The 26,699-nt window shown below is 47.2% G+C and overlaps 1 protein-coding gene across 1 annotated transcript in view; it reads left to right on the plus strand.

Annotated features, from left to right (window-relative positions):
* Window positions 1–26,699, plus strand: part of cachd1 (cache domain containing 1) — a 64,365-nt gene that overhangs the window by 19,528 nt on the left and 18,138 nt on the right. Inside the window, exons 2-12 of the mRNA XM_048253012.1 lie at window positions 4,526–4,588; window positions 9,759–9,907; window positions 14,923–15,029; window positions 18,354–18,480; window positions 20,343–20,487; window positions 20,807–21,023; window positions 21,264–21,413; window positions 24,003–24,236; window positions 24,690–24,839; window positions 26,104–26,227; window positions 26,432–26,549. Coding sequence (XP_048108969.1) covers window positions 4,526–4,588; window positions 9,759–9,907; window positions 14,923–15,029; window positions 18,354–18,480; window positions 20,343–20,487; window positions 20,807–21,023; window positions 21,264–21,413; window positions 24,003–24,236; window positions 24,690–24,839; window positions 26,104–26,227; window positions 26,432–26,549 — 1,584 coding nt within the window. The remainder of the gene's footprint in view (window positions 1–4,525; window positions 4,589–9,758; window positions 9,908–14,922; window positions 15,030–18,353; window positions 18,481–20,342; window positions 20,488–20,806; window positions 21,024–21,263; window positions 21,414–24,002; window positions 24,237–24,689; window positions 24,840–26,103; window positions 26,228–26,431; window positions 26,550–26,699) is intronic.

Here is a 26,699-nt window from a genome sequence, read left to right on the forward strand (position 1 = left end):
TCTCCTTCAAAAAAGTTAGATATTCTCTTACTCTACATGTGGAACCAATTTTCCTGCACCCCCACACACACACGCACCCCCACCCTGACATTATTATACACAGTCACACTTATGCGCACACACAAAACATATGTACTAGCCTTCAACTGATTCACTGGTTGTATTTGAAGGGTGGAGGGGAGTAATGTGACTCTATGGCTCTCCAAGAGCCGTGGCTCAGACATTTTGTGAAGTGAGAGGCTGGCATTGCACACTGTTGCCCCGGAGACTGTGGAATTTGATGGGACGATGCAGCTTTAACAAATTATGTTTACTCCCTCTGACCTTTAGAAATAGTCCAGGGCAAGCGAGCTGGCAGGCTTTGAGAGAGTCATTTAATTAGGCAACCTGCTCAGCACAGATCTGGAATGGAGACAGTTTAATTAGGGTGTCTTCACTCGGCGAGCATGATGATACTGAAGGCTCTTATAAGGGCTGCTAGCTTCATGACTCAGTTTTGTGCCGTAAAGGAACATCTTCCCAATGTAAAGTTTGATCTCATAATGAAATGATTGGAAGCGAAATGGAGACGCTCAGTTTGTTTGTGACTCTCTTTTCCCTGTGAGACCTTTTTGTATTTGAGACTGAGAACAATGTTCTCATTCACCCTGTCTCCAGGTGCAGACACAGAAAACATGCTTAGCAGCTTGAGTGTAGAGAGAGAGAGAGAGAGAGAGAGAGAGGAAAAATAGAGAGTGAAAATGAGAGAGCAAGGGGGGAGAGAGAGAGGGAGAGAAGAAAAATCAGATCAGAGGGAAGGCAAGGATGCCTCATTCACGAGCAGGGCCCTTTGTAGTGCAATGAGCATGTATGCTGGTGGAGTGGGGACGAGGGGAGGGGAGGGTGGAGGGATGGAGACGGGCTACCTGCAGGAGGAAGCCAGGGCTGCAGTTCCGCTCAGCTCAGACGGCAGGCTTCTGGTGTCTGCCCTTTCATCTGAGCTGTTTGTTCCTGGCTTGTGCTCTCTTTCTCTCTTTCTTTCTTTCTCTCTTTCTCTTACATTCTCTCCATCTGCTTTTTCCTCTCTTCCATCATCTCTCTTCATTTTTTTGTTATTGTTTCCCCTCTCTATACAACCTCTCCCATTTCTAGAATCTTGCCGTCTCTTTTTTTTAGTCTCTTGCTATCTCTCAGAACACCTTTGAACTGCCTTCCTTCTTAAAACTTACAGAAAAGGGATGGATTTCTTCAAATGGAAAGACCCACTCATGGTTTGGGTAGAGGCAAAACTTCAATACAGAAAAAATGTCGAGATTGAATCAATACAGCAAGAGTATGAGGAGGCGCGGTGTGTGTTTTACTAAGTAAAGACTCCATGTGTCTGCTGGTTATGTTCATTGGGCATAGTTGGCTAGTTCTTGGATTACCTGTGGAGAATTCTCACACAGCCCTAAATGGACAGATTAGGGCACCTTTCCTGTTTGGCACTTTGTGGGATTTCACCCTTTTGCGCTCTGGTGCAAATCCAAATGAATGTGGATTAGGGTGAGGAGGCCCTGGCCTTTGAAGATGGCTGAATTGCTAATAGGTTTATCCCCCTCCATCGCACCATTTTAATGGAAATGCCTCAGTGTTGCAGAGCTGTGGCTCCAGCTAGATCACTAGAAGAATCAGTCTCCCACCATGTGTGTGTGTGTCTGGGTAAGGGGGGTGTTTGCCTGGGCTGTTTGAGAAGCAACGCTAGGCTATTGAAATGGCATATGAAGTATGGGTCTTTAACACACAGAAATGTGTGCATTTTGCGCATTCATAACCTTGGTTTCCTACTTGTCATTGAGTAGTTGGTTATATGTTTGGGGGGATGGGGGAGACTGGAGTCTTGGAGTCCTCAAAGGGCCAATGGCACAATAGGCAGCCATGGCAGAGGCTTAGCAGTGCGCTGATGGCCTCGCTGCCATGGCTCTGCTGAAGGGGAATGGCAGACCCCCAGAACGCTGCGATCAAGGACAGCATGGGGCTCCGCCATTCCAGACAGCCATTCAACTGCTGGCAAGATTAACCCTGGGGTTGACAAGATTAATGACTACTATGGCCACCATTTTCTAAGCCAAAGCAGCTGCAGATGGACTCCTTTCTCTGATGAAGGGCAAAGGCCCTCTCTTCTTTTCATAGAGCAAATAGTTTGCCGTTTATTTGTGTTTATAGTGCGGCAAAGCCCAAGCCTCATACCCCTCTAAATATGAGTGAAACAATCATGTGTCAGACGAGCGTTCAGTGCGTACAGTACACCACTCGCTCGATCCCAGACCCCATTCGGTGGTCTGTTTTGATGTTGCATGCCCTAAGTAAGATGACATTTATACTTTGCAGGCTTGTATTTCCAAGACTCAAGTGCACTTTTGTCTTTGGTGTCTTGGTTGGCTCGTGGGGTTTGGGAATAAGGATCTGGGTCTGTCCCCCCTGGTTCAGACCAGGGACCGTCCTGCATGTGGTGTCCCAGCTTTGGTGTGGCGTCTCTGGTTACATGCTGCGAAATTCCTGCCTGCCCCGGGCATAGCTGTGAAGGCTGTGCGAGCAGCTCGGAAAACAAACCGGCCACGCCATGGGAGGGCTGCGCTGTGAACAGCCAGAGGTTGGCTGTTTGTGTTTGTGCTCGTGTTTATTTTATGAGCGGGGCCCGAAAACGACAAGGTTTTCCTTTCTCTCGTTGGCTCCCCCCGACTTTGTTATCTTTCCACCGGTGCGATGGCTGAAGCCTTTCCTCGCCACGCTGGAGCTCACTCACACATCACTCAGTCTGCTTGGCGCTTTTATAAACACTTTTTTCCGCAATGAAATTCCACTGCTTTAGTATGTGTGTGTGTGTGTGTGTGTGTTGTGTGTTTTGTCGGTGTCTGTGTTTTTTGTCCCGTGTTCTCGTTCCGTGTGGTGACCATGACCTCCCTTTTGGCCATTCATCACCGAGAGACACAATAAATGGGAAAAGCAAATCCATTCCGCTGTTAGTAAGATGTCCAACAAGTTTTCTTTTATGCATGGTTGGAAAAGCCATCACAAAGCCTGGCAAGTCTCCTCACGATTTTTGTCTTGGAAGACAGCAGTGATCCATCACAGGTCGTGTTGACAGTTCCAACCTTGTCATTCTCGCCAAGGATTATCCTGCTTGCAGGATTCCAGGCCGGTATGTTGTTACTTGGGATTCTGGGTAATGTGTGCCCTAGCGACAATAGGTGTGGATGGAAAGGAAGCAAGCATCACCCCTTCCATGGCAAGGTCTGGGTGGAGACTCTTACAGCAAAACACCTGCCTGCCGTCTTATGCAAACATTTACTCGAGTTTGTTCAGTGTGCAGGCCTGGCACCGGTCCTCGACCCCAGATGTTTGGGGTGGCGTGTGTGCCCGCTCAGAGCATCTGCTCCGCTGGCTGTGTCAGGGTGTGAACAGCCACACAGTGCAGCTGCTACCTTTTTTCTTCCCGCCAGTTTTCTTAGAAGGTTTTAAGACATGAGGGTGTCAGTGCTGAGTTTAAGTGAGAGTATTCCATAATGAAGTGCGGGAGGAGGGCAGCTATTGACTTGCCCTGCCCAGTCAGAGAGGCCAAGATGGACAGAACAACAGAGGATGGGCAGTAGATGGTTTTTACGACACTGAAATGGTCACTATTCTGTTAGTACAGAGTCTCATGTGAATGGTTAATGGTGCAAAATGATCTCACCACATTAAATCACTTGTGTATTTATGAAGCACGGTGTTCATATAGGAAAGTAGGTCATCCACGATAATGCCGTCTAAAGGGTATGGTGTCTGTTGCAATTATTGACAATAACCAGGATCTCTGGCTAAGTAAAGGACAATTATAGTAATTCTCATCATTTAGTGGGGAATGGCATAGCACCAGGAAATGGACCATTACCTGTGAAGTGACTAGATGAAGGGGTTACACTTGGGCACGGTCTGTGTTTCTTCTTCAAGAACATTCCTCACAGGGGTTCCTAACCACCACCCTGGAGTGAAGCGGAGAGCGTTCAGGACCTCTGGCTCAGAGCCATGCTGAAGCACAGGCTGCAACACAGAGCCTTAGAGTGCCAGTGGCCTAATCCAAAGAGGGCAGTCATGCAGAGAGACTCGCCTTCATTTGCAGGACATTTGAGACAAGTGCAGCATGACAGGGTTTTGTGCGTTCATTAATGTCCTTGCAAACCTTAGGTACTTGACCTTGCTGTAGTTTCGTTGCACTTGTATCTCATTGAGGAACAGATAATGATGGCCTTGTAATTCTTAAGCAATTAATAACTGTGTTTTTGCCTTGTACGTTGCACTTTGAAAGCAGAGAGTATGTTCTAAGACATGCACTCAGACTAACCTTTTCCCTAATATTGCAATGCATTGTGAAGCCATGGACATTTACTATCTGCTTGTTGGATTTCTCCCGCTGCCATATATGTGCTCATTATTGTGTTGAGTTAGTTTGACTTTTTGTCTCTAATAAATGTTGTGGTGCACTGCAGGTCATTTGAACCGAGACTCTTTCCCTCTTCCCTCACAGAGAATCTTTGACTCCTTTGTGTACACCGAGAAGACTTCAAACGGCGAGACTGAGGTGCAGCAGGTGAGTCATGATCATATCTGTCTTACTTCCTTGTGTGTGTGTGTGTGTGTGTGTGTGTGTAGAGAGATTGCTCAACCTCAAGAGAGCATGATACACCATTAAAATTCTGCAGCTGCCGTGTGTTTGATTTGAAGGCCATTTTATGTGTTGCTGCTGCCCAGCAACACTAATTTCTGCGCTCACGGCAAGCCAACGCTGGGCCCTCTAACAAGCATGGCTGCCGTAAAAGCTGTTCTCCGTCTGCCTTTGAGTCTGGGGTGAGTCCAGCGGGTCACTGCGCATGGCCACAGCTTCACACAGGTGCCACGTTGAGGAGAACAGTGTGGGGGAAAGCAGCGGCCTCGGTGCACACAAGCTTAATTGCCGTCGGCTTGATTGGCTGGAGATAAAAGATGCTTTGAAGAGTGCCGGTCATTAGCTCACAGTGGTGGACATCCTGGAAGGCAATTTGGGTCAACATGTGGATTCGCCTTAGTTAATAATCGCCTGGGCAATCAGAGTCGCTGTGGTGGGATGGCTTTTTGTGTTATCTGTTGTTCCACACTTTCTGCAGTGAATAAAGCATTCCTTCAGGAAAACATTCTGTTACTTTCTTGGAAAGTATGTCAATGTTTGACTAGTATTGAATTTGTATTGACGGTTTTGAACCCTTAAACATGGCTCCCCATAGGTTGAATGCAATTGCCAGCAAATATTTATTACATATTATGTCTGTGAGCATGTAGGTGTTGCATGCCACATTTGAGTGATTCCTTGGACCCAGTTAAAATGGAGTTGAGAATGAGTTTGTGTGTGTGTGTCTGTGTCTCTGTGTGTTGTCTGTTCTTGCTGCTGTGGTACCCATTGGGCATCCCTCAGATGCATGGCAGCAGCCCTAATTCCTTTCTTTTGTATGTGTGTGTCTGTGTCTGTCTGTCTGTGTGTGTGTGTGTGTGTGTGTGGTGGTGGCGGTGGCGGCGTGTTTCTCATCCCCTCTCCAATCATTCCAGGAGCCATAAACAAGAATAGGCAGGTTGTTTTCTCTCATCAGTGCTTGCCAGGAGAAATCATTGTGTGCTGTCTGCTATTCCCCACATTACCTGCAGCTATTTGCTGTCTGCGAGCAGAAGATTAAGGAGCTTGTTGGCAGCTTGTCTAACGACACCCCGATCACTAATTAACTAGCACGATTCCCTCCACTTCTCGAGATCTGAATGAGGCAGACAGCTACCTGCTGGGACATCTTCCACGGTAAAGTTCAGCATTATGCCACAGATGACTCCTTTGTTCTGGTATTATGCTGCTACCATGGATAGGTGTAGCTTCTGAAAATGACTCCATGCTGAAGACGGTCTGTCAGCTGGCATCAGCAGTGCTCAGATCTGCATTGAGAGCATGTGTCTCGCTGGCACCTCCGCAAGAGAAACTTTTGAAAGGGCAAACTGTTCTGAGCTTGTGGTGCTTCCAACCTCCAGTTAGATTTATGGTCGACAGGCCTAAGGTGAGCTCCAGTGTTTACACTGAGGGTTTGGAAAAGAAAAAATGTGAAAATGAGAGCCTAAATTCCTGGCACAGATTGTGCATGATTTGTAACATAACAACTGTAGCATGATTTGTTAGTACAAATTATTTCAGAGTTGCAAGGTGCAGGCTGACTTACAACATTACACTGAAATTCATATGGACACAAATGATTTCAATTCCTAAAGTGGATTCATTTATTTATTTAACTTATCATATCAAACTAACGATTGCTTTGAAACTAGCAAAAGTAAGATAAGAGAACAGAAAAACATGCCCATGCAAGGCGACAGAAGTCACACTACAAATTCTGTGTAAATATAGCAGACAAGACAACCTTCTGATATAGCATGTCAGGACTTACATTCTAACTAATGGAAGTAGGCCTTGAAAATGGGAAACTGTCATACCAGTGGTGTGGAGGGTGGTACTAAGGTGTGGCTATGGCCTGGAAAACCTGCCTATTTAATGCGGCTCACATTTATAATACACCTGATTTAAACTTCTCCACTTGACACAATCACCTTATCAAACACCAGAGAAGCACAGACATTTTCGAAACCACCATCTTGTCATATACCAGGACATAGAATAACAACCAGTATTTGCACTGCACCTGATGACCAGAATGGGCCAGAAACACTTATATAGAAATTGTAAAATAAATCATTCCAAAATGAATGTGCCTTTTATTTGACAAATTTAATAAAGCCTAGTCATTTCCTAACGCTCATGAACACCTGGACTGAAGGCCTCAGTGTTGAGCTGGTCCACATTGGGAGTCAGTTTGGGTGCCTTTGTGAGAACTGCGCCTGTATGAACTGACAGGCGGTCCCAGACTCATACCTCTTGTTCACTGGACTGTGACGTTTTCAGTTGGCGAGTGCCCATGCCAGCTAATGCCATTACTGCATCGCTCACTCAGTAGTGTGGGCAGCAAACAGCACGATCCTTCTCAGGCCGTCTTTGGACTTTTTGTGTGTAAGAGAGGGGGAATGTGTAAACGAAGCAGATGCTAATTCTGACTGACACTTTGCAACTCCTCGTTTCTGTAATTAGAGTAACTTGGGCACCCATTAGTGTAAAACTCAACAGCACCACCATACGTGAAGGCACTGCAGGCAAAAGGTCCTATTTTCATAGTATCTTAGCCCAGATTTAGAATTCAGTCTCTACTATTCATTTGCTATTTCATTTCTATTTATCACTATTTAGCAGTAGAGCAGAACACATTAAGGAACACTCCCTACCCCTCCCTGTCTACCTTCATCTCCATCTGGTTCCTGTGAGAAGCATAAAGTCACAGAACCTTCATGTTAAACAGTGACAGTTTAACAAACCACTGTAATCATGCAGATGGGGGTATTTCTTCTTTGTTGACAACTTGAAAAGTTTTTTGGCTTGAAATGGTTATTGACATTTGAAAGATTGAAATGTAAGATGAAGGGTGGTAATTAAATATTATATTGTCTAACCTTTGTTGGTTAAGCCTAGCAAAGTAGCTATAGGGAAGCTCTTCCAAAGCGACGTCTTCCACAAAGGATGCAATTAAGAAGCTAAAGGAGCCTTGAGAGAGCTGCATGAGGATGACTTCTTTTCTTCTCGGAGCCATCTGATAAAAAGATGCCCTCAGACATGCCTGTGTCCTCTCTCTCTCTCTTTCTCTCTTTCTTTCTTTCTTTCTTTCTTTCTTTCTTTCTTTCTTTCTTTCTTTCTTTCTCTCTTTCTTTCTTTCTCTCTCTCTCTCTCTCTCTCTCTCTCTCTCTCTCTCTCTCTCTCTCTCTCTCTCTCTCTCTGTCTAAGATTCATATCATATAGCTTGTTGTGGCAGGTGGGAGCGACTGCATTGAGTTTTTCTGTATGCATAAGCACACATAGGTGTAGCGTATACATTGCAGTTGGACTTCAGAACGCAAGCAGGAGTAATTAAAGGGGACATTTTCCTGTGGACACACACACACACACACACACACACACAGGCTTTAAATGCTTGTGGGCCGGCGGGCTCATGTCTCTCCCTCTGCACCTGAGGGATGGAGTTTCCACGGTGCAGGAGAGGCCCAGGGTCTCATGCGGTCTAACCTGTTCCTGATCGGTCGCGCTCTTCCCTCCCCCATCCCTCTCTCCCTCTGTCCCTCCCTCTCTCCACCTCCTCCCCCCCTCCATTCCTCCTGCCGAGCCAGCATTGAACCGCTCCTCTCTCCACGAGTTCCTGGACAAGGCTCCATTTACCACACTATTAGAAGTAGCACACAGTGGATAATGGTCACGGCGAGCCTCTCCTGGTGGGAGATTTTCCCCTCCGCACATGTTGTTCTTGGTAACGCCACAAGCTAAGTGCAGCGGTAATAGCTGCAGCGGCCAGCTGATTAGGTGTGCATGGTCAATGGGTCGTGCAACATTTCTCCGCTGCCTGGCTGAGACGTTTTGGCAGCTGAGGCTAATTGTGGTATGTAGAGCCTGATTGCTGTGGCTGAGGTTTCTTTCTTTTCCATGCACCATTGATGTGGCTAGTTTTCTTCATTTTCCATCACAAGGCTGTGCAGTATAGTCTGCGAGCTTGTGTGCGTGTGTGTGCAGTATAGTCTGCGAGCTTGTGTGTGTGTGTGTGTGTGTTGTATATTGTATATCTATATGTGTGCTTTTGTGAAGGAGAGGGGAAAGTTGGTGGTAGTTGTGTGTGTGTGTCCTGAGTATGCTAGTGTTTGTGTGTGTGTGTGTCCTGAGTATGCCAGTGTGTTTGTGTGTCTGTGTGTCTCCTGAATATTCCTGTGTATGTGTGTGTTCCACACAGTCATGGTTCAGGGATGGCCTATAGAAGCTGGGCAGTGGTGCAGAGAAGCTGCATGTGCGCTCTTTATTAATGTCCCCCCACAGAGGCCAGCCTTATTTCAAAGCTGCTGGCGTGCTGGTTATTAGAGTCCCCAGGGAAGCCTGGGCCCTGAATAAATAAGCCCCAGCACTCTGAGAACCCGACTTCTTCATTTACAGCTCCCTTTAGAGACCTGCCGAGCAGGCCCAACACTGAGGCCTAATGAACCAAAGCAGCCAGGAGCACCCCTTTTGATTTGAACCCAATTCTTATTTCATTATGCTGCGCCTGTAGCTATGCACACTAGCACTGTGCTAACTAGCTGCGGGAAGGGAGCCCTTTTGGTCTCCCAAGTAAGTCCTTGCTCAATGCTGATTGATTTAATTTTTCTTTCCATCCATCCTGTGCCCTGCTGAAGGCCTTTGATGTAGCATACCTCTTCCTGTGTGTGTTGATTTTAATGTGGCCCTCTCGGTACATGCTGGCTTTGCTGAAGGGTACACCAGTCTCCTGAAACTGCTATTAGATTTGCATCACTCATTTGATGGGCAAAATGCATCACTGCAATTTTAATGTTTGGGGCGAGGATTCAAACCCATGCCAAAGAATGGTGGCTTGTTAAGGTCTAAGAGATACAATTTCCATTTGGCAGTCTGAATTGAGAACCACGAGTAGGTGATGATGGCAAAATGGAGTTGTATTTCATCATGGCATTCCATGTTTGATTCTGTGAGATTATTAATAATAATAATAATAATAATAATAATGCCTCTGATGTTCCCATTTTGCATCTGTGTATATGTAAGCATTTGGAGTGTTGGGCTTTGTATGAATAATGTACTCTGCTTTCTTTCCCAGCTGGCCAAGAAGATCCGTGAGAAGTTCAACCGCTATCTGGATGTGGTGAACAGGAACAAACAGGTGGTGGAGGCCTCGTACACAGCCCACCTCACGTCCCCACTCACTGCCATTCAGGACTGCTGCGCCATACCCCCCTCCATGATGGAGTAAGTAGACATGAAAACACATTCACTCTCACACACATACACACACACTCATACATTCACTCACACACGTCAACATACACAGACCCATATTATCCCAGAACTGCATGAGCAGAAAGCCAAGGAAGAAGGGCCTGCACAGTAGATTATGTTAGAGGAGTGTAGTCTGGGGAAGTGTCTGTGTGTGTGCGTGTGTGTTTGCCAGTTTGAAATTAAATTGCCACTGTCTCCCCAGTGTGGGTGTAACATTTGATGGAACATCAAAGTGTCTCCAAACATCCCCTCACTCTCCACCTAGCTGTCTGCTATAAATACACCCTGGCTCTGAGCTCGGTGCTGGTGCGTCTTGTGCTGTGTGTCTCTGAGCACAACGGCTGTGGGACGCTTGTGATGTAACTGAAATGTAATGCATCCTTTTTGTGTCATTATAGATGCATATGTGACCGATAAACCACTGAGAGGAGGAGAGAGAGAGAGAGAGAGAGAGAGAGAGAGAGAGTGGTAGAGAGAGAGCTGGGGTGGGGGGTGTATATGAGTATGTTGAGAGAGGAAAGCAGCCTTTGAAGCATGTGAACTGAAATGGCCCCTATGCAGAAAGCGCAAGGAATAGCCAATCAGGCTAGCGTAGCCGAAGGGGTGGAATGGACATGCTCCCTTTCAAGTGGAGCTTTGCTTCAACCAGTGGGACCTGAACTGTCAGCATATCTGCAGCTAGCTCATGCATATCTAATGATCACATATTTCATTCTTCATTTTCTTCCTTTCCCTGATTTTACTGCTCCGGTATTACACCGAAATTCTGATTTGGTAATTATGTGTGTATCTTTGCGTGTCCATGCGTGTCCCTGGTGTCCATGCGTGCGTGTAAGTATTTGTGTGCCCCCACGTCCTTCAGCATGATCTGCAACAGCTGCCATTAGCACCCCTCACCCCCCATCCCCAAGTGTTGGCCTGTCCCCTCTGACTCGAGCTGTTGATTGCGTGTCTCACACCCTCTCCCCTCTCATGCCCACCACGCGCCACACCAGGGTCAGCTTTCCATCAGCCCCCACAACCCAGCACCCAGGAATGCTTTAATCAATACACACGCACACACGCACACACACACACACACACACACACACACAGATGAAAGCGTACACAGGCATGGTCAGAAGTTCACACCCTCACACAAGTGTTTGCCAGCCCGTCTCCTCCCCCCCCCCCTCTCTCCTGCTCTCGCTCCCTTCCTCACCTGCTGTCTTCATGTTCTAAATCATTAGACCCTTTTGTGTGTGAATGTAATGACGATAGGTGGACAGGGGCGAGCGACCCTTTAGTTTTCACTATTTGCTTTTGTTTCTGCCGTCGTCGGCACCCTACGGTGCCCACGACATCTCTTCCGTGGATCTCGCTGACTCACTGGGAGTAAGAGCGGGAGAAGCTCGAGGGGGGAAAAGGCTATAGCGGCGTTCGCTAGTGTCCCAGACGCGGCTAATTTCCCTGTCTCCAGCGTAAGCCTGGCAAAGGGAAGCCACAGCGCCTGTCGCAACACTGGGAGCTTTGCTGTGGCAGCCAAGCAAATTAAACGCCTCTCATCTCCTCTCATCCCCCTCTTTCCTCTCTTCCTCCTCTCCTCTCATCTCATCACCTTTCCTCTGAAAAAAACTCCACTCTCTCCCTGCAAAAAAAAAGCAAACAAACTCTGTCAGGTGCTGGAAAATAGGACTGTGTGCATGTGAGGGAAATGGAGTTGGTAAATGTGTGTGTGAGTAAATTATGTGTGTGTGTGTGTTTTACACACTGCCTTTATCAGACGCGTTGTTTGTCTCAGTGCTGTGTTCTTTGTTATCTCCCTCACACACAGTAGGCCTCTTTGACTCTCCCGTTCCCTCTCTCCTGTGTGTACTCTTACAGGGTCCTAGTGCCCTCTCCCTCCGTCCGTCTCTCTCTGTCTCTTGATCTGTCTCGGACCACTTCCTGCTTCTCTCTGGTTCTTCCTCGAACACACATATACACACACACACACACACACACACACACACACAGTGTTGCTTGCTCTCTCTCTCTCTCTCTCTCTCTCTCTCTCTCTCTCTCTCTCTCTCTCTCTCTCTTTCCCTCTTTCCCAGCCCTCTGTTAATCCACTGTCTGTATGCTGGGCCTGAAGGAGCCAATAGAGGTGTGTGTGTGTGTGTGTGTGTGTGTGTGTGTGTGTGTGTGTGTGTGTGTGTGTGTGTGTGTGTGTGTGTGTGTGTGTGAGCTAATGAAGCTGCTGTTTGAGAGTGGGGTGGAGAGGCCAGAGTGGGGGGCTTAAGTGCTCCGAAAGAGGGCTCTTAAATTGCCATGGCAATAATGCCTCTCGTCCAGACCCAAATGCCTCCTGTGCTGTATATCTGGGGGAGAGGGCTAGTCCCTGCCAAATCCCAAAACACCACCTCTCTTTCTCTCCCTCTCTCTTTCTTCTCTCTTCTCTCCTTCCTTATCTTTCTCCCTTTCTCAATTCATTTTTTAGCTTTATTGATATGCCAAATGTGGAGCAATCAAATTAATTAAATTCATCAAAAAATCTTCCGGAACTTTCTACAAAATCTTGAAAAAGTTCTGTTTTTGGTTATGTCGGTTGTTTGAGTAAAGGAGCGCCTCTGGTGTTCAGCTGTGAATATGGTGCCATGTCTTTTTCCACTTATTTGGTAACATTCATCACCACGTCTGCACTCGCTGAAATAATGTTTCCTCAGGCTCATTTGAGAATGTTCTTTTAGCGACACACTGACAAACAAAGAGTAAAAATAGAACAGCTACATGATGCGCAGCGGTTAGGCTAATCCCTTCCCCCTTGTTCAAATGTCAAACATCAAACCTCTGCAGAGTAGACTCAGGCTACCTAAAGAATGAATTAGGAACATCAGCACTATGGAAATGCGCATCATCACTTATGCAGACATTATGGAGGTCACCTCCACTGAGTATGAGTCCATTCAGGCAGCATCCATATTGAAGCCACTGTGGAGGATCTCCATGGGAGAGTGGCTGGAGGCGTTGGGATTGATTCTCAGCGTTTCAGTGGTGGTGGAGTATTTCTGTGTGGTGCTTGCGCTATGTAGTACTGGGCTGGAGGTTCTTTTCTTGGAAAGGCTGCCTCTAAAGCCTGTGTGAGCAGTGCGGCTCCAGCCCTGCATTTGGGTTTTTGTGTGTTTTTTATGCCATTATTTTCCATTTCGCTCCAGTCTGTTCTTTTTAAGCTGAGACCCTCATTTAAATGTTGGACCCAAATCAGAGATGGGGAAAAAAATGCTGAAAGGTTGCCTTTAATCCCTCCCTTACCCCCTCTCTTTCGCTCTCTCTATCTCTCACTCACCCTCTCTCTCCCATATCTCTGTGTCTTTCCTCCCCTTGCTTACTCTGTTTATTTGATGTGAAATTCAAAAGAGCGGTGCCAATGCATGTTTTATCGGGCCCATTTGCTGGGGCCTCCTATGTAAAGTGTGCTGGAGGAGAATTCTAATGGGTGCAGCCTGATGGGAATTTAATGTCTGAAGTTCAAAGCGCTTCTCACATCAGAGCAGCCGTCAATCAGGAGAGAGCCGGCCTCGTGATCGCAGCAACTGCAGATAGGGAGGGGAGTGTGCGTGTGTGTGTGTGTGTGTGCGCACTGATTGGGTGTGTGTGTGTGTGTGAGATAAATAAAGTGTAGGCGTTTTAGTGTGTGCGTGTAAAGGTGATGCTGCAGGATGGGGGGGATGGAACTGAAGAGTGTGTGCATAGCTGGGAGTTAGTTTTCTCTGGGAGAAGGCGCACATGATCATTAACTAAAGTAAGCACAGACCCAGGGGATTTAAAATAAATAAAACACAGTCCACAGCATAGTGACCCAGTTGTGAATCATTAGAATGTTCTGATGCATTGCCTTTTGCCAGGTAGTCCTGAGTGGTGGTAGGGACAGAGGCAACTACTCTACGATCATTGACAAAAAGGATCTAGTGATCTATTGTTTAAAATAAATGAACTTCCTTGAATGCACTGATATTCTCTAAAGACAGAGCGTACAAACCTAGCCAGTTGTAATAAAATAGTTTTAAAAGTGACAGGGAGCTTTGAAATGAAAGGGAAGGCTTAAGAGCTTGAGGAAGAGTGAAAACAGGGCTATTGATAGAGAGGGAGGGAATTTCTACATTTATTGACTTCTCTCTCTCTCTTTCTCATTTTTTAACAGAGGGTGGGAGAATGGGGGGATTTGATGAAGAGAGAGAAAGGGGTTTAGAATAGATAGAGATGGAGGAGGAGGGATAGAAAGAGAGGGAGGGAGATCAAAGCTGATGTGTTGGTGCAGGGAGTCCCAGGAGAGCGACTTTCGATCAGCCTGGAAGCAATGCGTCCTATGGCATAACGCACATTCACTCACTCTCACACTCTCTCTCTCTCTTTCTCACACACACACACACACACACACACACACACCAGTTCTGTTGAAAAACACAGAAGTTCACTGCACTGCACTGATGTCCTGCCGACACACTCGCTCTCTCTTTCCTGTACTTACAAACACATATGGATTGGTGTTTGAACCCTCCCCATCCCAACCACATGTTTATGCAGAGTGATCTGCATCTGCTGGAGGCCTGTGCGGCACACTACTTCCTGTATCATGAATATGGAGGGAGAGGGGAACTGGCTTGTTGAGTCTGCGGTATGTACGACAGAGGATGCTGTGACCTAGAAAACAAATCCATCCTCTCCATTTAGTATGGCCCTCCAGTTTAGTCTCCCCTCTCACTGATGTCTTGAGTTCATGCACCAGACATAGATGTGGATAAGCACTTCATTCTCCATGGACTGGGTGATGGGCTTGTGCTAGTTGGTTCTTTTGTACTAGAGTCACAGTCCAAGTGTTTGGGGGAGCATTGGCAGGAGGGTGAGAATGAGTTGGGAGGTGTCTTTAGCACAGTGCATTTAACAGTGTGTGTGATATGGTGTGGACAACGTGTCTCTGATGGTCTGTCTCTGTCTCCCCATCTCTTGTGTCTCTCTGGCGCTCACAGGTTTGACGGCAATTTCAACACAAACGTCTCCAAGACCATTTGCTGTGACCGCCTGTCCCCAACAGTCAGCAGCCGGGCATTCAATCCAGGACGAGACCTCAATTCAGGTAGGGGGGGAAAAGCGCGCACACACACACACACATACATATACACACACACACACACACATACACCGTCATTTTTGTGCCTGAAAGCAGAGTGCTGTTATCACTGTGCTTTGCGTTGTCATGGTAACCACTTTCAAAGGAGACAGTTCTTTGCATGACATCAAATCGCAACATGAAAAGATCCTCTCTTTTGAACAGGGTGGGGAGGGAAGAGGATGGGAAAAGGTCTGGGGGATGCATTAGGCCTCTGCTGTCTTTGTGTCGCTCTCCCTCATTCTATGTCTCTCTCATCCTCCCAGGCCCATCCTCCTCTCCTACCTTCCTTCCGACCTCCCTCCCTCTCTCCCTCCCAGCTCCCCTTTCATGTGTTTGATTTAAGAACACTGTTTTGCACACTTAAAAGTCCGACTGGCTGCGAGGCTTCCTCTGTCCTTGATCCTTCCTCGTATGCGCTCCCGTCAGGAAATGTATGTTTTTATCATTCTATAGTCAGAGCCCCGGCCAGCCGACAGCCTCCACCCCCCCCCCACCCCCCGCCTCTATCTTATCAGATACGCCCCAGTCTAGCCATGCGTGCTGTCTGCAAACATCTCCCTTAAATCTTATCAGAAGCCTGCCTTCACCCTCGGCTGACCAAAAGAAATGATGTATAAGCGTGAGCTTGGTTTTGATGTTGTTCTGTGTTTTGAACTGATCATTACCTTGGAAATGCAGTATGCTGCCTGTAGGCTATGTATATTTTGCATATCCTATACACAGACCATGCCATAATGGCAAAAACCAATATGGTTTTGGCAATGGCTATCATATGATATTTGTGCCAGTCTGCTGGCCTAAGATAGCTGGCTCTGAAAGGATTTGTTGAGAATAATCTGTGTGCGATGGAGTCTTAATGAATCTGTCCATAACATTCCTGTGCAAAGCAGCAGAGGTTTAGTGAGGCCCCCCTGTGTAAGCGATACTGTGTTGTTGACATGCGGGGCGTCCTCTATGGGCTCGTCCTGTGAGTGCAGAAACACTGGTGTACGGTCAGCCTTGTTTTTGCAGTCTTCCTCCAACGAGGGGCCCTGGTCATTTCTCCTCCAACACCAGTTTACACAAATACATCATTCCACTCATTTGACACACACACACACACACACCCATATAAACACACACTTACACTCATTTAGACTGGTCTCGGCCCAGATTACTACGATTTGTCTTCATCCACAAGCTTTATTTTTTCCTGACAGTCATCAAGGGTTCATGTTACCCCTCTCCCTCCATTAGTCATACTATACTGACCTCTAGTCCACACAGGCACATTTGTCTGAACATAGTCTAAACAATGTGGGAGAGTGTAGAGGGCCAGGACAAGTGGGATGGGGTAGGGGTGGGCTTGCGAGATACTGTGTGTGTGTGAGATGGAGACCATCCACCAAGTGTCTCTCCAGTCTGATGTCTGGTGAAGTAGAGACAGATAGAGGGATGGAGTGAGAAGGTATAAGAACGGAGAGAAGAGGATATGGAAAATCCTCCAGGGCATGTTGTGTTTGTTTACACTTGTGTGCACGGCAATCATCAGGAATCTTTTCGTTGCCATCTGCGACATACACTTCACTCTCTGTCTCTATCCTTGTTCTTCTCTCTCTCTCTCTCTCTCTCTCTCTCTCTCTCTCTCTCTCTCTCTCTCTCTCTCTCTCTCTCTCATATGCTCCTCTCCTGGCCTCTGTTTATTTCAGCTAAGTGCTTTAAGGCTCTCCTGAGTGTCATGTGTTATATATTATGTTACCTCTCAATTAGCACTCTTAGCCAACGCACCACTGAAGAATTGCTCCCAAGTGAGAGAGCCAGAGAGAAAAAGAGAGGGAAAGAGAGAGAGAGAGTGTGTGAGTGAGTTGGTGAAAGAGAAAAGAGAGATGGCGAGAGGGAATGAGACAGAGATGAGATGGGATGGAAAAGAGGGGTCCCACACACACACACACACACACACACACATACAGACACACACACACACACACACACACACACACACAGACACACACACACTCCCACTCCCCTCCCCGGCTATTTCACTGTGGTTCTAGAGTTTTTTAAACATTGGTCGGTGGATTAGGCTCTTGAGCCGCTGAATGTATAGTGATTCTTTCAAGCTGTCAGCATCTCGGCGAGGTTCCTGTTTATACACACGCTGATTGATAGGGCTGGTGTGTGTATATGTGGTAGGAGGATGGCGGGGCATGGGGGGTCATTGGCTGTTCAGGCTGTGGCTCTATTTATGTCCTGCTATGTCGGTCATCACAGGGATTCGATTCACTGGAACCACACAGTACATTTGAGTTAGGAACACATATTTGCATGTGTGTGTTGTGTGAGAGAGGAGGCAGGAGGGCACCAGAGAGAGGCCATTGTGCCTTAAATGGCAGAAGTGAAGACATGGTGCTAGCATTTATCATCACACCCTTGTTTGGTTTGTATTGTATTTCTTTCTCTCTCTCTCTCCCTCTTTTTCTCTCCCATTTTTTCTTTCTCTCACTCACTCACTCGCTCTCACTCTCTCTCTCTCTCTCTCTCTCTCTCTCTCTCTCTCTCTCTTTCTCTTTCTCTTTCTCTCTGTCTGTGTCTGTGAAGGCTTGTTATGTCCATGTTATTCTGCAGTGCTCTCTGTGTTGTGCAGCTCTGTAGACAGGAAACAGCTGGGCTTTGTGCTTGCCCTTTCCTCTGTTGATTCTCTTGACCCCCTGACCCTCTCAGAGAGGTGGTGCACTTGAGACCCTGTTGAACCTGTTTGGCCCCCAGACATGGCCCCTCTATCTGGATCTGTGCTCTCCCCCTCTGGGCCTCAAGCTCCCCGAGCCTGTCAAACAGGGTCTGATACCCCCATACACACACACACACACACACACACACACACACACACACACACACTGCCTTTGGGTTAAGAGGGAGTAGTGGAGAAGTCATGTTGGAGTGGAGTGGTTTGGAAAGGAGACGTAGAAGACTGACATTCCTCTCTCTATTCTCTTGCCTCTGCCACCTTTGCAGCTCAGCAGCTGAGAGTGTGCATAGTGAGTGACTGATGCATGTGGGCTCGCCTGAGTGCCCATGCTCTGTGTGTACCTTTACTACGGGCCATTGTCTTATATGAACTCCGCTTCAGGGACACCACCTTATACAGACCCTACACACACACACACACACACACACACACACACACACACACACTGTAGCTATCTTAGCACTTCTCTTCATATCCATGTCAAGTATGACTTTGTTCTGTATAAAATGTTCTTCATTGGAATGCTTTCTGTCTTTCTCTCCCTATCTGATTTCCACTTCCAGTTCTGGCAGACAACCTGAAGTCTAATCCGGGCATCAAGTGGCAGTACTTCAGCTCTGAGGAGGGGATATTCACTGTCTTTCCAGCCCACAAGTTCCACTGCAAGGGCTCCTATGAGCACCGCAGCAGGTATGCTACAGTTGACTTGAGTTCATCAGTGAAGGGCAAAGTACTTACATGGGGCTTCTGTTTCGGCTGAAGGGGATTCCACTGATAACTGTTATTAACTACTGTTATTGTGTTTTTTGCATAACTCCTTTGTATGGTAGTCATTTTCTATAGTTAGATTAAATTCACTACAGTTTTTGAAAGTTTCATTTCTGTTTCAGAGGTTCATTTTGGTTAGTTGTGTTCAGAGGTTCTCTAAAATGCTTGCGAATCATAGAATGTGTACTAACTCAAGGGCTTTTTAGATATTTTATTTAGAACTACAGGAATTAAAACTGCATCTGCATAAAGATGGTGGTGAGGCTATGTGTACTCTGATGAGAAAGTTTGCCAAAAGATCATCAAATGACCTATCTAACCTTTTACAAAGCAAAATGTCTGCTTCATAGTTATTCATGTCTGCATATGCTGTGTTTAAATGGGTCTCAGAGCACACGTTCAGGCAAGTCAGCCAGTACTTTTGCGTACCAAATAAGTCTGTGTCCAAGCTAAGAAGGGTCCCTCTCTTGCCCCCGTGCCACTTCTGGGATGTTTACTAATGGAGGGGATACCACACTGCCACATCAACCACTCCGCACTGGGCCTTAAGGGAGAGATGGGGGGGTGTAAACCATCCCATGGCTGCCACCTCTCCTCAGACCTACAGAAAAGAGAGGGGCACACTCATGGAGTGAGAGGGAGAAGCAAGACAAAAGGCTGGTTGGGGAGCTGGGGTTCTAGCCGTGGCCCGTGGTAGGTGACCCAGTCCCCCCCTGCCCCTGTGCCCCCCCTTTCGCTGAAGGGGCCCTTCTTGTGTGGCACCAAATTAATTGGATTCTTCAGAGGGCGCTGGGCTTTGCTGCTTGGAGGGCAATGAGCATGGATGCCCTTGGCTGGAATGTGGGACTGGGAGCAGCAAAGCCGGTTGGAATCTGGCAGCCTTGTGTTGTGGTCACTGGTGTGGTCCTCATATTGAAAGACCACCCTGTTACACCACACACACACACACACACAAATTTTTTTTTTTCTTTCTCAGTGCATGGGAAAATGTGGGCCATCTCATTTGGCACTTAAGTAGGAGATGTGAGCATAGCTATCACAGCTGTGACTGAGCCAGAGATGACAGTGGCATCATCGGACCAGCAACCACCCAACACACACACACACACACACACACACAATTTCCTATGCGCTGTTCCTTTCATTTAATTTCAGTTTGACACAATGTACAGACACACACACAAACCACTGGTCTATGTTGAGGCAGGCAGGCTGAGCCGTGCTCATCAGCCTCCTCCATAGCTGCCAAATCCAACGCTCCGCTGTGGGAGCCCTCTAGAAGGATACATGTCCGGTTTGGAAGGGACGCTCCTCTGACAAGATAGCATCAAGTGCAGGAAAGAAAGAGCAGCTGTCATGGCGGCCCTTCCGAGTGCTGCAGAGGGCTGGTGGAACCGGATCCCTTAGGCAAACAGCGGAGTGGGGGCAGGCTGAGGTGAGGGAGGCCTGGGCCTCCGGGTGTCTGTCTCCTCCACCGCCAGCGGCCACCGCCGCCACGGCCCACCAACAGAGCCCTGAGCCCAGAGTAGCCACGGCCACACGTGGATCCTCTTCCTGCATCGCCCAGATAACACGGAGGAATGTCCTGTGTTGCTACATGCCATGTCAGACTGATAATGATGTTTCTGTCTCTCTCTCTCTCTCTTTCTCTCTCACTTCACTCTCTTTATTTCTCTCTCTCTCACACTCACTTCTCTCTCTTTCTTTCTCTCTCTCCCTCACTCCTCTTTTTCTTTCTCTCTCTTTCTTTCTCTCTCTGTCTCGCTCTCTCTCTGTGCGTGCAGGCCGGTGTATGTATCAGCTGTGAGGCCTCAGTCGAAGCACATCGTGGTGATCATCGATCACGGGGCGTCAGTGACCGAGACGCAGCTTCAGATTGCCCGGGATGCGGCTCTTGTCATCCTCAATGCCATAGATGAACACGATAAGGTGGGACCTGTTCACTGCACACACATACAGTACACACCGTGAGACACACAGATTGCATCTCACTGGAAAATGAATGACAAATATAACAAAGAATATGCTCACATACACTGAAATACAGTCATAAAATGCAGCATTGGCTATAGATAAATGATATAGAGAATTGATAAATGCAATAAATGATTGTTTATGCTTGAATGTATAATGGTATTGATATAGTGGTATATAGTGGTACTATATATTAGTATAGTGGCACTATTCCACTATTCTTACTTTGGTATCTCCTTGTGTGCGTGTGTGCGTCTTGTCTGCATGTGTTCAGATCTCCATCCTAACAGTGGCAGATGCGGTGCGCTCCTGCGTTCTGGACCAATGCTATAAGAGCTTCCTGTCTCCAGCCACCAGCGAGACCAAGAGGAAGATGGCCACCTTCATCAGCAACGTGAAGGCCTCGGAAAGCGCCACGCAGCATGCCGCCGGCTTCCAGAAGGCCTTCCAGCTGCTGCGCAACACTAGCAACGTCACCAAACACCAAATCAGTACGAGCCTCGCCAGCCTCCCGCTAACCTGACCACCTGTAGACTAGAGCGTGCCTCAGTGCCTTAACTATAATTCAGTTCAATATAATTATTAGTTTGAATGTTCATAACAATAATTGAGTTTACTGTGCATGAATGATACAGGTGAATGTGACCGTAGCGGTGTGTAATTATTCTGAAGGTGTACTTTGCTTTCATCTCGTCTTTGTTTTGCTTCCCTTTCCTTTCCCGTCACCATAGCAACAGACATGGCGATCATCTACCTGTCGTCGGGCCTGACGTCCCGTGACAGTTCGGAGCATGAGAAGAGGGCGACTCTCAGCATGGTGAAGGAGGAGAACCGCCACTTCAACAACTCTGTGATGATCCTGACCTACGCCCTCATGAACGGTACGCTCCAGCAAACGCTCGCAGTCCACTCACTCAGTCTCTGATGCTCTTCACCGCAATTGCCTGCAAACTGGGTAAATGACCAGTGACATGACCAAGGCTTAATATGAGTGTGCAGCTTGTCACTCACTCTCAGAGGCTTAGTGTCTCTAGCATGGGTCCCATAAAGCACCTGCTAGTCAATGTAGTATTTAGTCTGTGTTAGTGGTTAGTAAGTATTTAGGGTGAGCTTAACGGTTTATATAATTGTTGATGTGAGTGCCTAAGTAAAATAATCCTTAATTGGAACACATGGGGGGACATTAACAACATTGTATTGTAGAGTAGTGGTTGTTAGTGGTACAGTATGCACCTTCCTCCCAGTGGCCTGCTTTGCCCCCTCGCTGCCTCTCACATCAGTCCCCCCAGACTCAGCCCCCTGCCTGCTATCCAGTCCCAAATCTGGCTTCGCTTGGTTCCCTGAACAGCAAGTGCACAGGTTCAGTTCCCCCTGAGCTGCAGTTCTGATTTCTGTCTCTGTGATTGAAATCAAAGGCAGGAAAAGCCAAAGGGGCCATAAACAAAGAGGCCCCTGTAACATCTCTCCTTCATCAGAGCGCCGTGTCCCCTCGCTGGTTCCACCTCCAGAATGGTTAGAATCCAAGCAGTCGATGCGCAATGCTGGGAAAGCCGTTTACTCTTCTGTCTGCAAGTGGAAGCTGCGTTGTTAAGTGGCTTGGGCTGAATGGGCCTGCGGAACATAAACATAAGGAGCACACTCTCAGGACAGGGCTTTCCCATAAGGCTCTGGGCTGCCTGCCACGGGTGCTCTTTGGAGGAAAGAGCCTCTGCCAGGTTGATTGGACCGATCTGGACAGATCTGATTTCGCTCAGCATTGAGGCAGCTGATCCTCTCTGAGTGGCTCTGTGTGTGCCTGTGTCTGTCGCAGTTTCACCAGGATACTCGTCTGTGCATGAATGGTACATTTTAAATAGGATTGTTTATTTCTAAAATGATATGTTGGATTCAACAGCTATTGTTATGGTTTTGGAAATGATTGGATTGGCAGAGCAGCTAGCACTACCTCAAAGCCCCCCATTAGAGTGTCTGTGTGTGTGTGTGTGTGAGTACAGTTTTGATGATCAAAAGCCCTCTTTATAGTGCCCATCCTCACCTGGGCCACTGCCCCCGCTCGCTGGCTGCATTAGCCTTATTAGCACACATTAGTTTATGCATCTGAGAATTAAACAGCAGCCACATCAAAGCCAGGCCAGTGGGACGAGAGGACATGAGGCAAGGGCGCTTAGTGAAAAGAAACGAGTCTGGGAAATGAGGGGAGCTGATTAGTGTGCTGAGTGTGTTTCACTAATTCACGGATTGGGATAAATGCAGAGACCAAATTTCTCTCATGGGATCAAAAGAGTATATATACTAGTGTTCTGCAATATGAAGTCTGTGTGTGTGCCTGTTTGTGTTGACGTGTTGTGTGTGTGTGTGGTGATGTGCAGCTATTGATGTTGTGCAGCTATCTAGGCTATTGTCCGTCAGTTGAAAAGATCTCTTTGTGGATGACCCCCACCCCCACAACTTTGAGTATATGAGCAGATCTGCATGACAGTCTTGATTGATGAAGGGTGAAGGGGAGGGGCTGGTTAGTGATGCACAGATTGAAGTGGAGCATAGGATCAATTAGCCATGTGTTTGGGTCTTTGTCTGTTTTACCATTGTCACATGTCTGGATTTGCATCTTTGTACTGTATGTGTTTCAAATCAGATGTCAGATCAGGCATGTTTTTCAGATGTTTCTTTTTAGTTTTTGCTTGCAATATGTTGATGGATTGGAATTTTTTTCTGTGCAGCTTACAGTACAATACAGACTGTTCTGACTACTTCTGGGTCTACTTTTTGTGCATACATCTGCAAAAGGACACGAACAGATTTGAGGTCTTTGTTTTTGAGTGGATGGAAAGTGCAGGCAAGTGTATTGATGTGGACCAAATGGCCTTGTTTTTGACGATGGAAAGAAACGTTGTGCCTCTCCACGGCTTGTGTGTAGTGGTTAATGAGGAGAGCCGTGCAGACATCTTGGCTGGGCTGTGCGTGTGCTGCGAGCAGTGTGGCTCTCTTCATGAGTGCGCCTGTCAGCGGGCCAAAGGGCCCATGTGTGGATCAGATGATCTGAGTCCCGTTCATTACGCCTGATTAGAGCACAGGCAATCTGGAATCCATTGGTGACTTTCTGCTGGGAGTCCAGGCCTCACACTCTCCTGTTGCAGGAAAAGCAATTCATGGTGTTTCCTTATCCATAGATTTGCAATCCATGGTGTTGCTGTTGCTTTTGACTAATTTGGCTGAAGTGCAAACAGTTGTCGTGAAATTTGAAGTACAAACAGCTGTCAATGATTTTGTAGCTCACCTGTTGATATAATCTGCAATGAAAAATAAATGGAATGGTTTCTATTCACATGGAGAGCCTTGGTGTATACTTTACCAGATTATGTGTTGTCTTAGAGTAAAGCCTCTGTACAGTGTATGAAGGTAATCAATATGTAGAGTTACTGTTACTGTCCTTTTGTGTTTTTGTTACACACACACACACACACATGCAGAGGGTGTGACGGGGCTGAAGGAGCTGGCATTCCTTCGGGACCTTGCGGAGCAGAACTCGGTGAAGTACGGTTTCCCTGACCGCTCTAGCCAGCCGGTGGTGAAGGGGAGCATGATGGTGCTGAACCAGCTGAGTAACCTGGAGACCAGCGTGGGCCGCTTCTACATCAACCTACCCAACCGCATGATCGACCAGGCCTCCTTCAGCCTGCCCTATGCTGACCAGATGGGCGATGGTGAGGTCATAGACAGATCTCAACAGAGTGTGCTATTTACAGCAAGGGATGTCTGAGATGGTTCTTTTAGATTTTTGAAAATTCAGAGTATTTTGAGTTGATGATTTATGAAACTCAAAAACATCTAATAATCCACAATTTGTTTTGGCAGATAAAATAATCTACAAGATTGTGTTGTGAATGAATAAGAAGCTTTATTTTGAACGTCATCTTTCTTCATTTTCTGAAGAGAAGAAATATCCTAGCTATGTGCTTATGACACAGTTCATATGTATCATAGAACCAGCAGGGTTCCATCACAATTCCTTACTGTAGATGTCATCCCCATTTAATCAGTTCATTCACCAGTTATGAAATCTGCCTGAAAAAAGGGTAATAATTAAGGAAATAATTTTTGTCTTGGTGAACTGATCAGGAGGTAAAATCCCTTCTGCTCACTTTCAATCCCCTCAGGCTTCATCATGACGGTCAGCCGGCCATGTTACTTTGGCAACCTGCTCCTGGGCGTGGTGGGGGTGGATGTGAACTTGGCCTACATCCTGGAGGACGTCACCTACTACCAGGACTCCTTGGCCTCCTACACCTTCCTCATTGACAACAAAGGTGGGCAAAGCAGCCGAGTCCCTCTGTAGAGCTCTGTTCCCTTCTCTCTGATGGAGAAGTCACAGAAGGCATAGTTACTGTACAGACACTCTAGCTTTGTTTGCTACTTAAGTTCCTCAAAGTGTCAGTCACAACACCGTGTTCCTCCACTGTGCTGTAATGTGTTTTGAGTAGACTTAACTGTTGAAAGATTAATAGTAAATGTTAAAAGTGCCATTTATATCCCATCCGACAGAGAGAGAGGGACGGGTGGGGTTTACGCTATGAGCCGTGTGGGGCTGACATCACCTCAGCTGAGCACCACAGGGCAACAGTGGAGCCCTTCAGTCCTCTGGGCTCAGCCCACTGTCCGGCCATTAGAGGGGCCCGCAGACGAGCTCACACTGCCTGTCCAGACACTGGACACTCGGCCTTTGTTGAAGTGCACTTCTGATGTTTTTGTTTCTCACATGTGACTGTCCAGTGTCATTAAGCAGCTTTTGTGCGTGGGTGGGGTGGGCGGGTGGTTTGGGCTATATATTTCCTGATGACTAAGCCAATGGTTGAAACTCTACTCTGTTTTGGACTTGGAGTGTCTACATTAACAAGTTTGCTGTTCACGTTGGATACCAAACCGCAGACATAAACAAAACAGGAGTGAAGGTAGCTTTCACTTAGTTTGTTTAGGTAATGGCTTTAATTACAAGAAAGGGAGAGGGGAGAGAGAAAAAGAGAGAAAGAGGCAGATCCTTGCCTCTTGTAAGATGGTGCACCTGTTTTCCAGCAGCTGCTAGCTGAAGACGGCAGTCCACTATTGGCAGGGGAGACTTGTTTAGTTTACCTCTCTGAGTATCTCATCTTTTCCCCTGGGCTCCTGAGCCAAATCTGGATGGGTGTTGATGTGGAGGCTGCTAAGTCGCAGACTCAGAACCATGGGGTGATGTTGCTACAATGTTTTTAAATGGGGTTAACCCATTCGCGCTGGATGCTGCACGACGCAACATTCTATCTCCCGCCGGTTGCTGCATAGCGCAACATTGAATCTCCCGCTGGTTGCTGCGTAGCGCAACATGCTTTTTATTTCATGTTTCTAGGTTCTACAGAGGCTTAGATATTACATTTTGGTAGACGTTGACAATTTTTAGTATTTTTTCAGAAAACCCTCAGGAAATAAGGTTATTTAGTCTAGAATGCCATAGGATTCTATAGGCGTTTTTAGCAGGCATTTTATTAAGTAAATGGGTTAAAGTGGCTATACTGAGACTGACATTGACTTGTTTCCTAGGATACACACTCATGCATCCTTCACTGACCCGTCCTTACCTGATGACCGAGGCACCGCTGCACACCGATATCATCCACTATGAGAACATCCCCGGCTTCCCCGCGGTGCGGCAGAACATCCTCAGGTAAGGCATCATGGGAAACAGTTCTGTAGAGGGAGAGGATGCAGCACTCTTGAGAGCCAGCATGTCTCCATCTCAGTAGCCTGGAATGCAGTAAGAACAAGAGAAGGTGGCCAACTCATGTCTTCCTCTCCCTCTCTCTCTCTCTCTCCCTCTCTCTCTCTCTCTCTCTCTTTCTCTCTCTTTCTTGTGTTTTTCTCCACCCAGTCTGCCTCTGGGCAGCCAGGTCATCGCTGTGCCGGTCAACTCCTCACTCTCCTGGCACATGAACCGCCTCCGAGACACCAGCAAAGATGCCTACAACGTCAGCTATGCGTGGAAACTGGTAAGCTGGGCTCCATGTCGTCTCTTAAAATGGAGTAAAGTGGAGTAGAAGCTGACTACTCAACTGACAAGGCCAGTGCCACAGAAGGGTGCTGTAGACAAGCTTGGACAGTGTAGAGGACAAGTGCAGTATGAACGTCCTCAAACTCCC

The sequence above is a fragment of the Alosa alosa genome, chromosome 9 (genome assembly GCF_017589495.1).
Source record: "Alosa alosa isolate M-15738 ecotype Scorff River chromosome 9, AALO_Geno_1.1, whole genome shotgun sequence".
Taxonomy (NCBI): Eukaryota; Metazoa; Chordata; class Actinopteri; order Clupeiformes; family Clupeidae; genus Alosa; species Alosa alosa.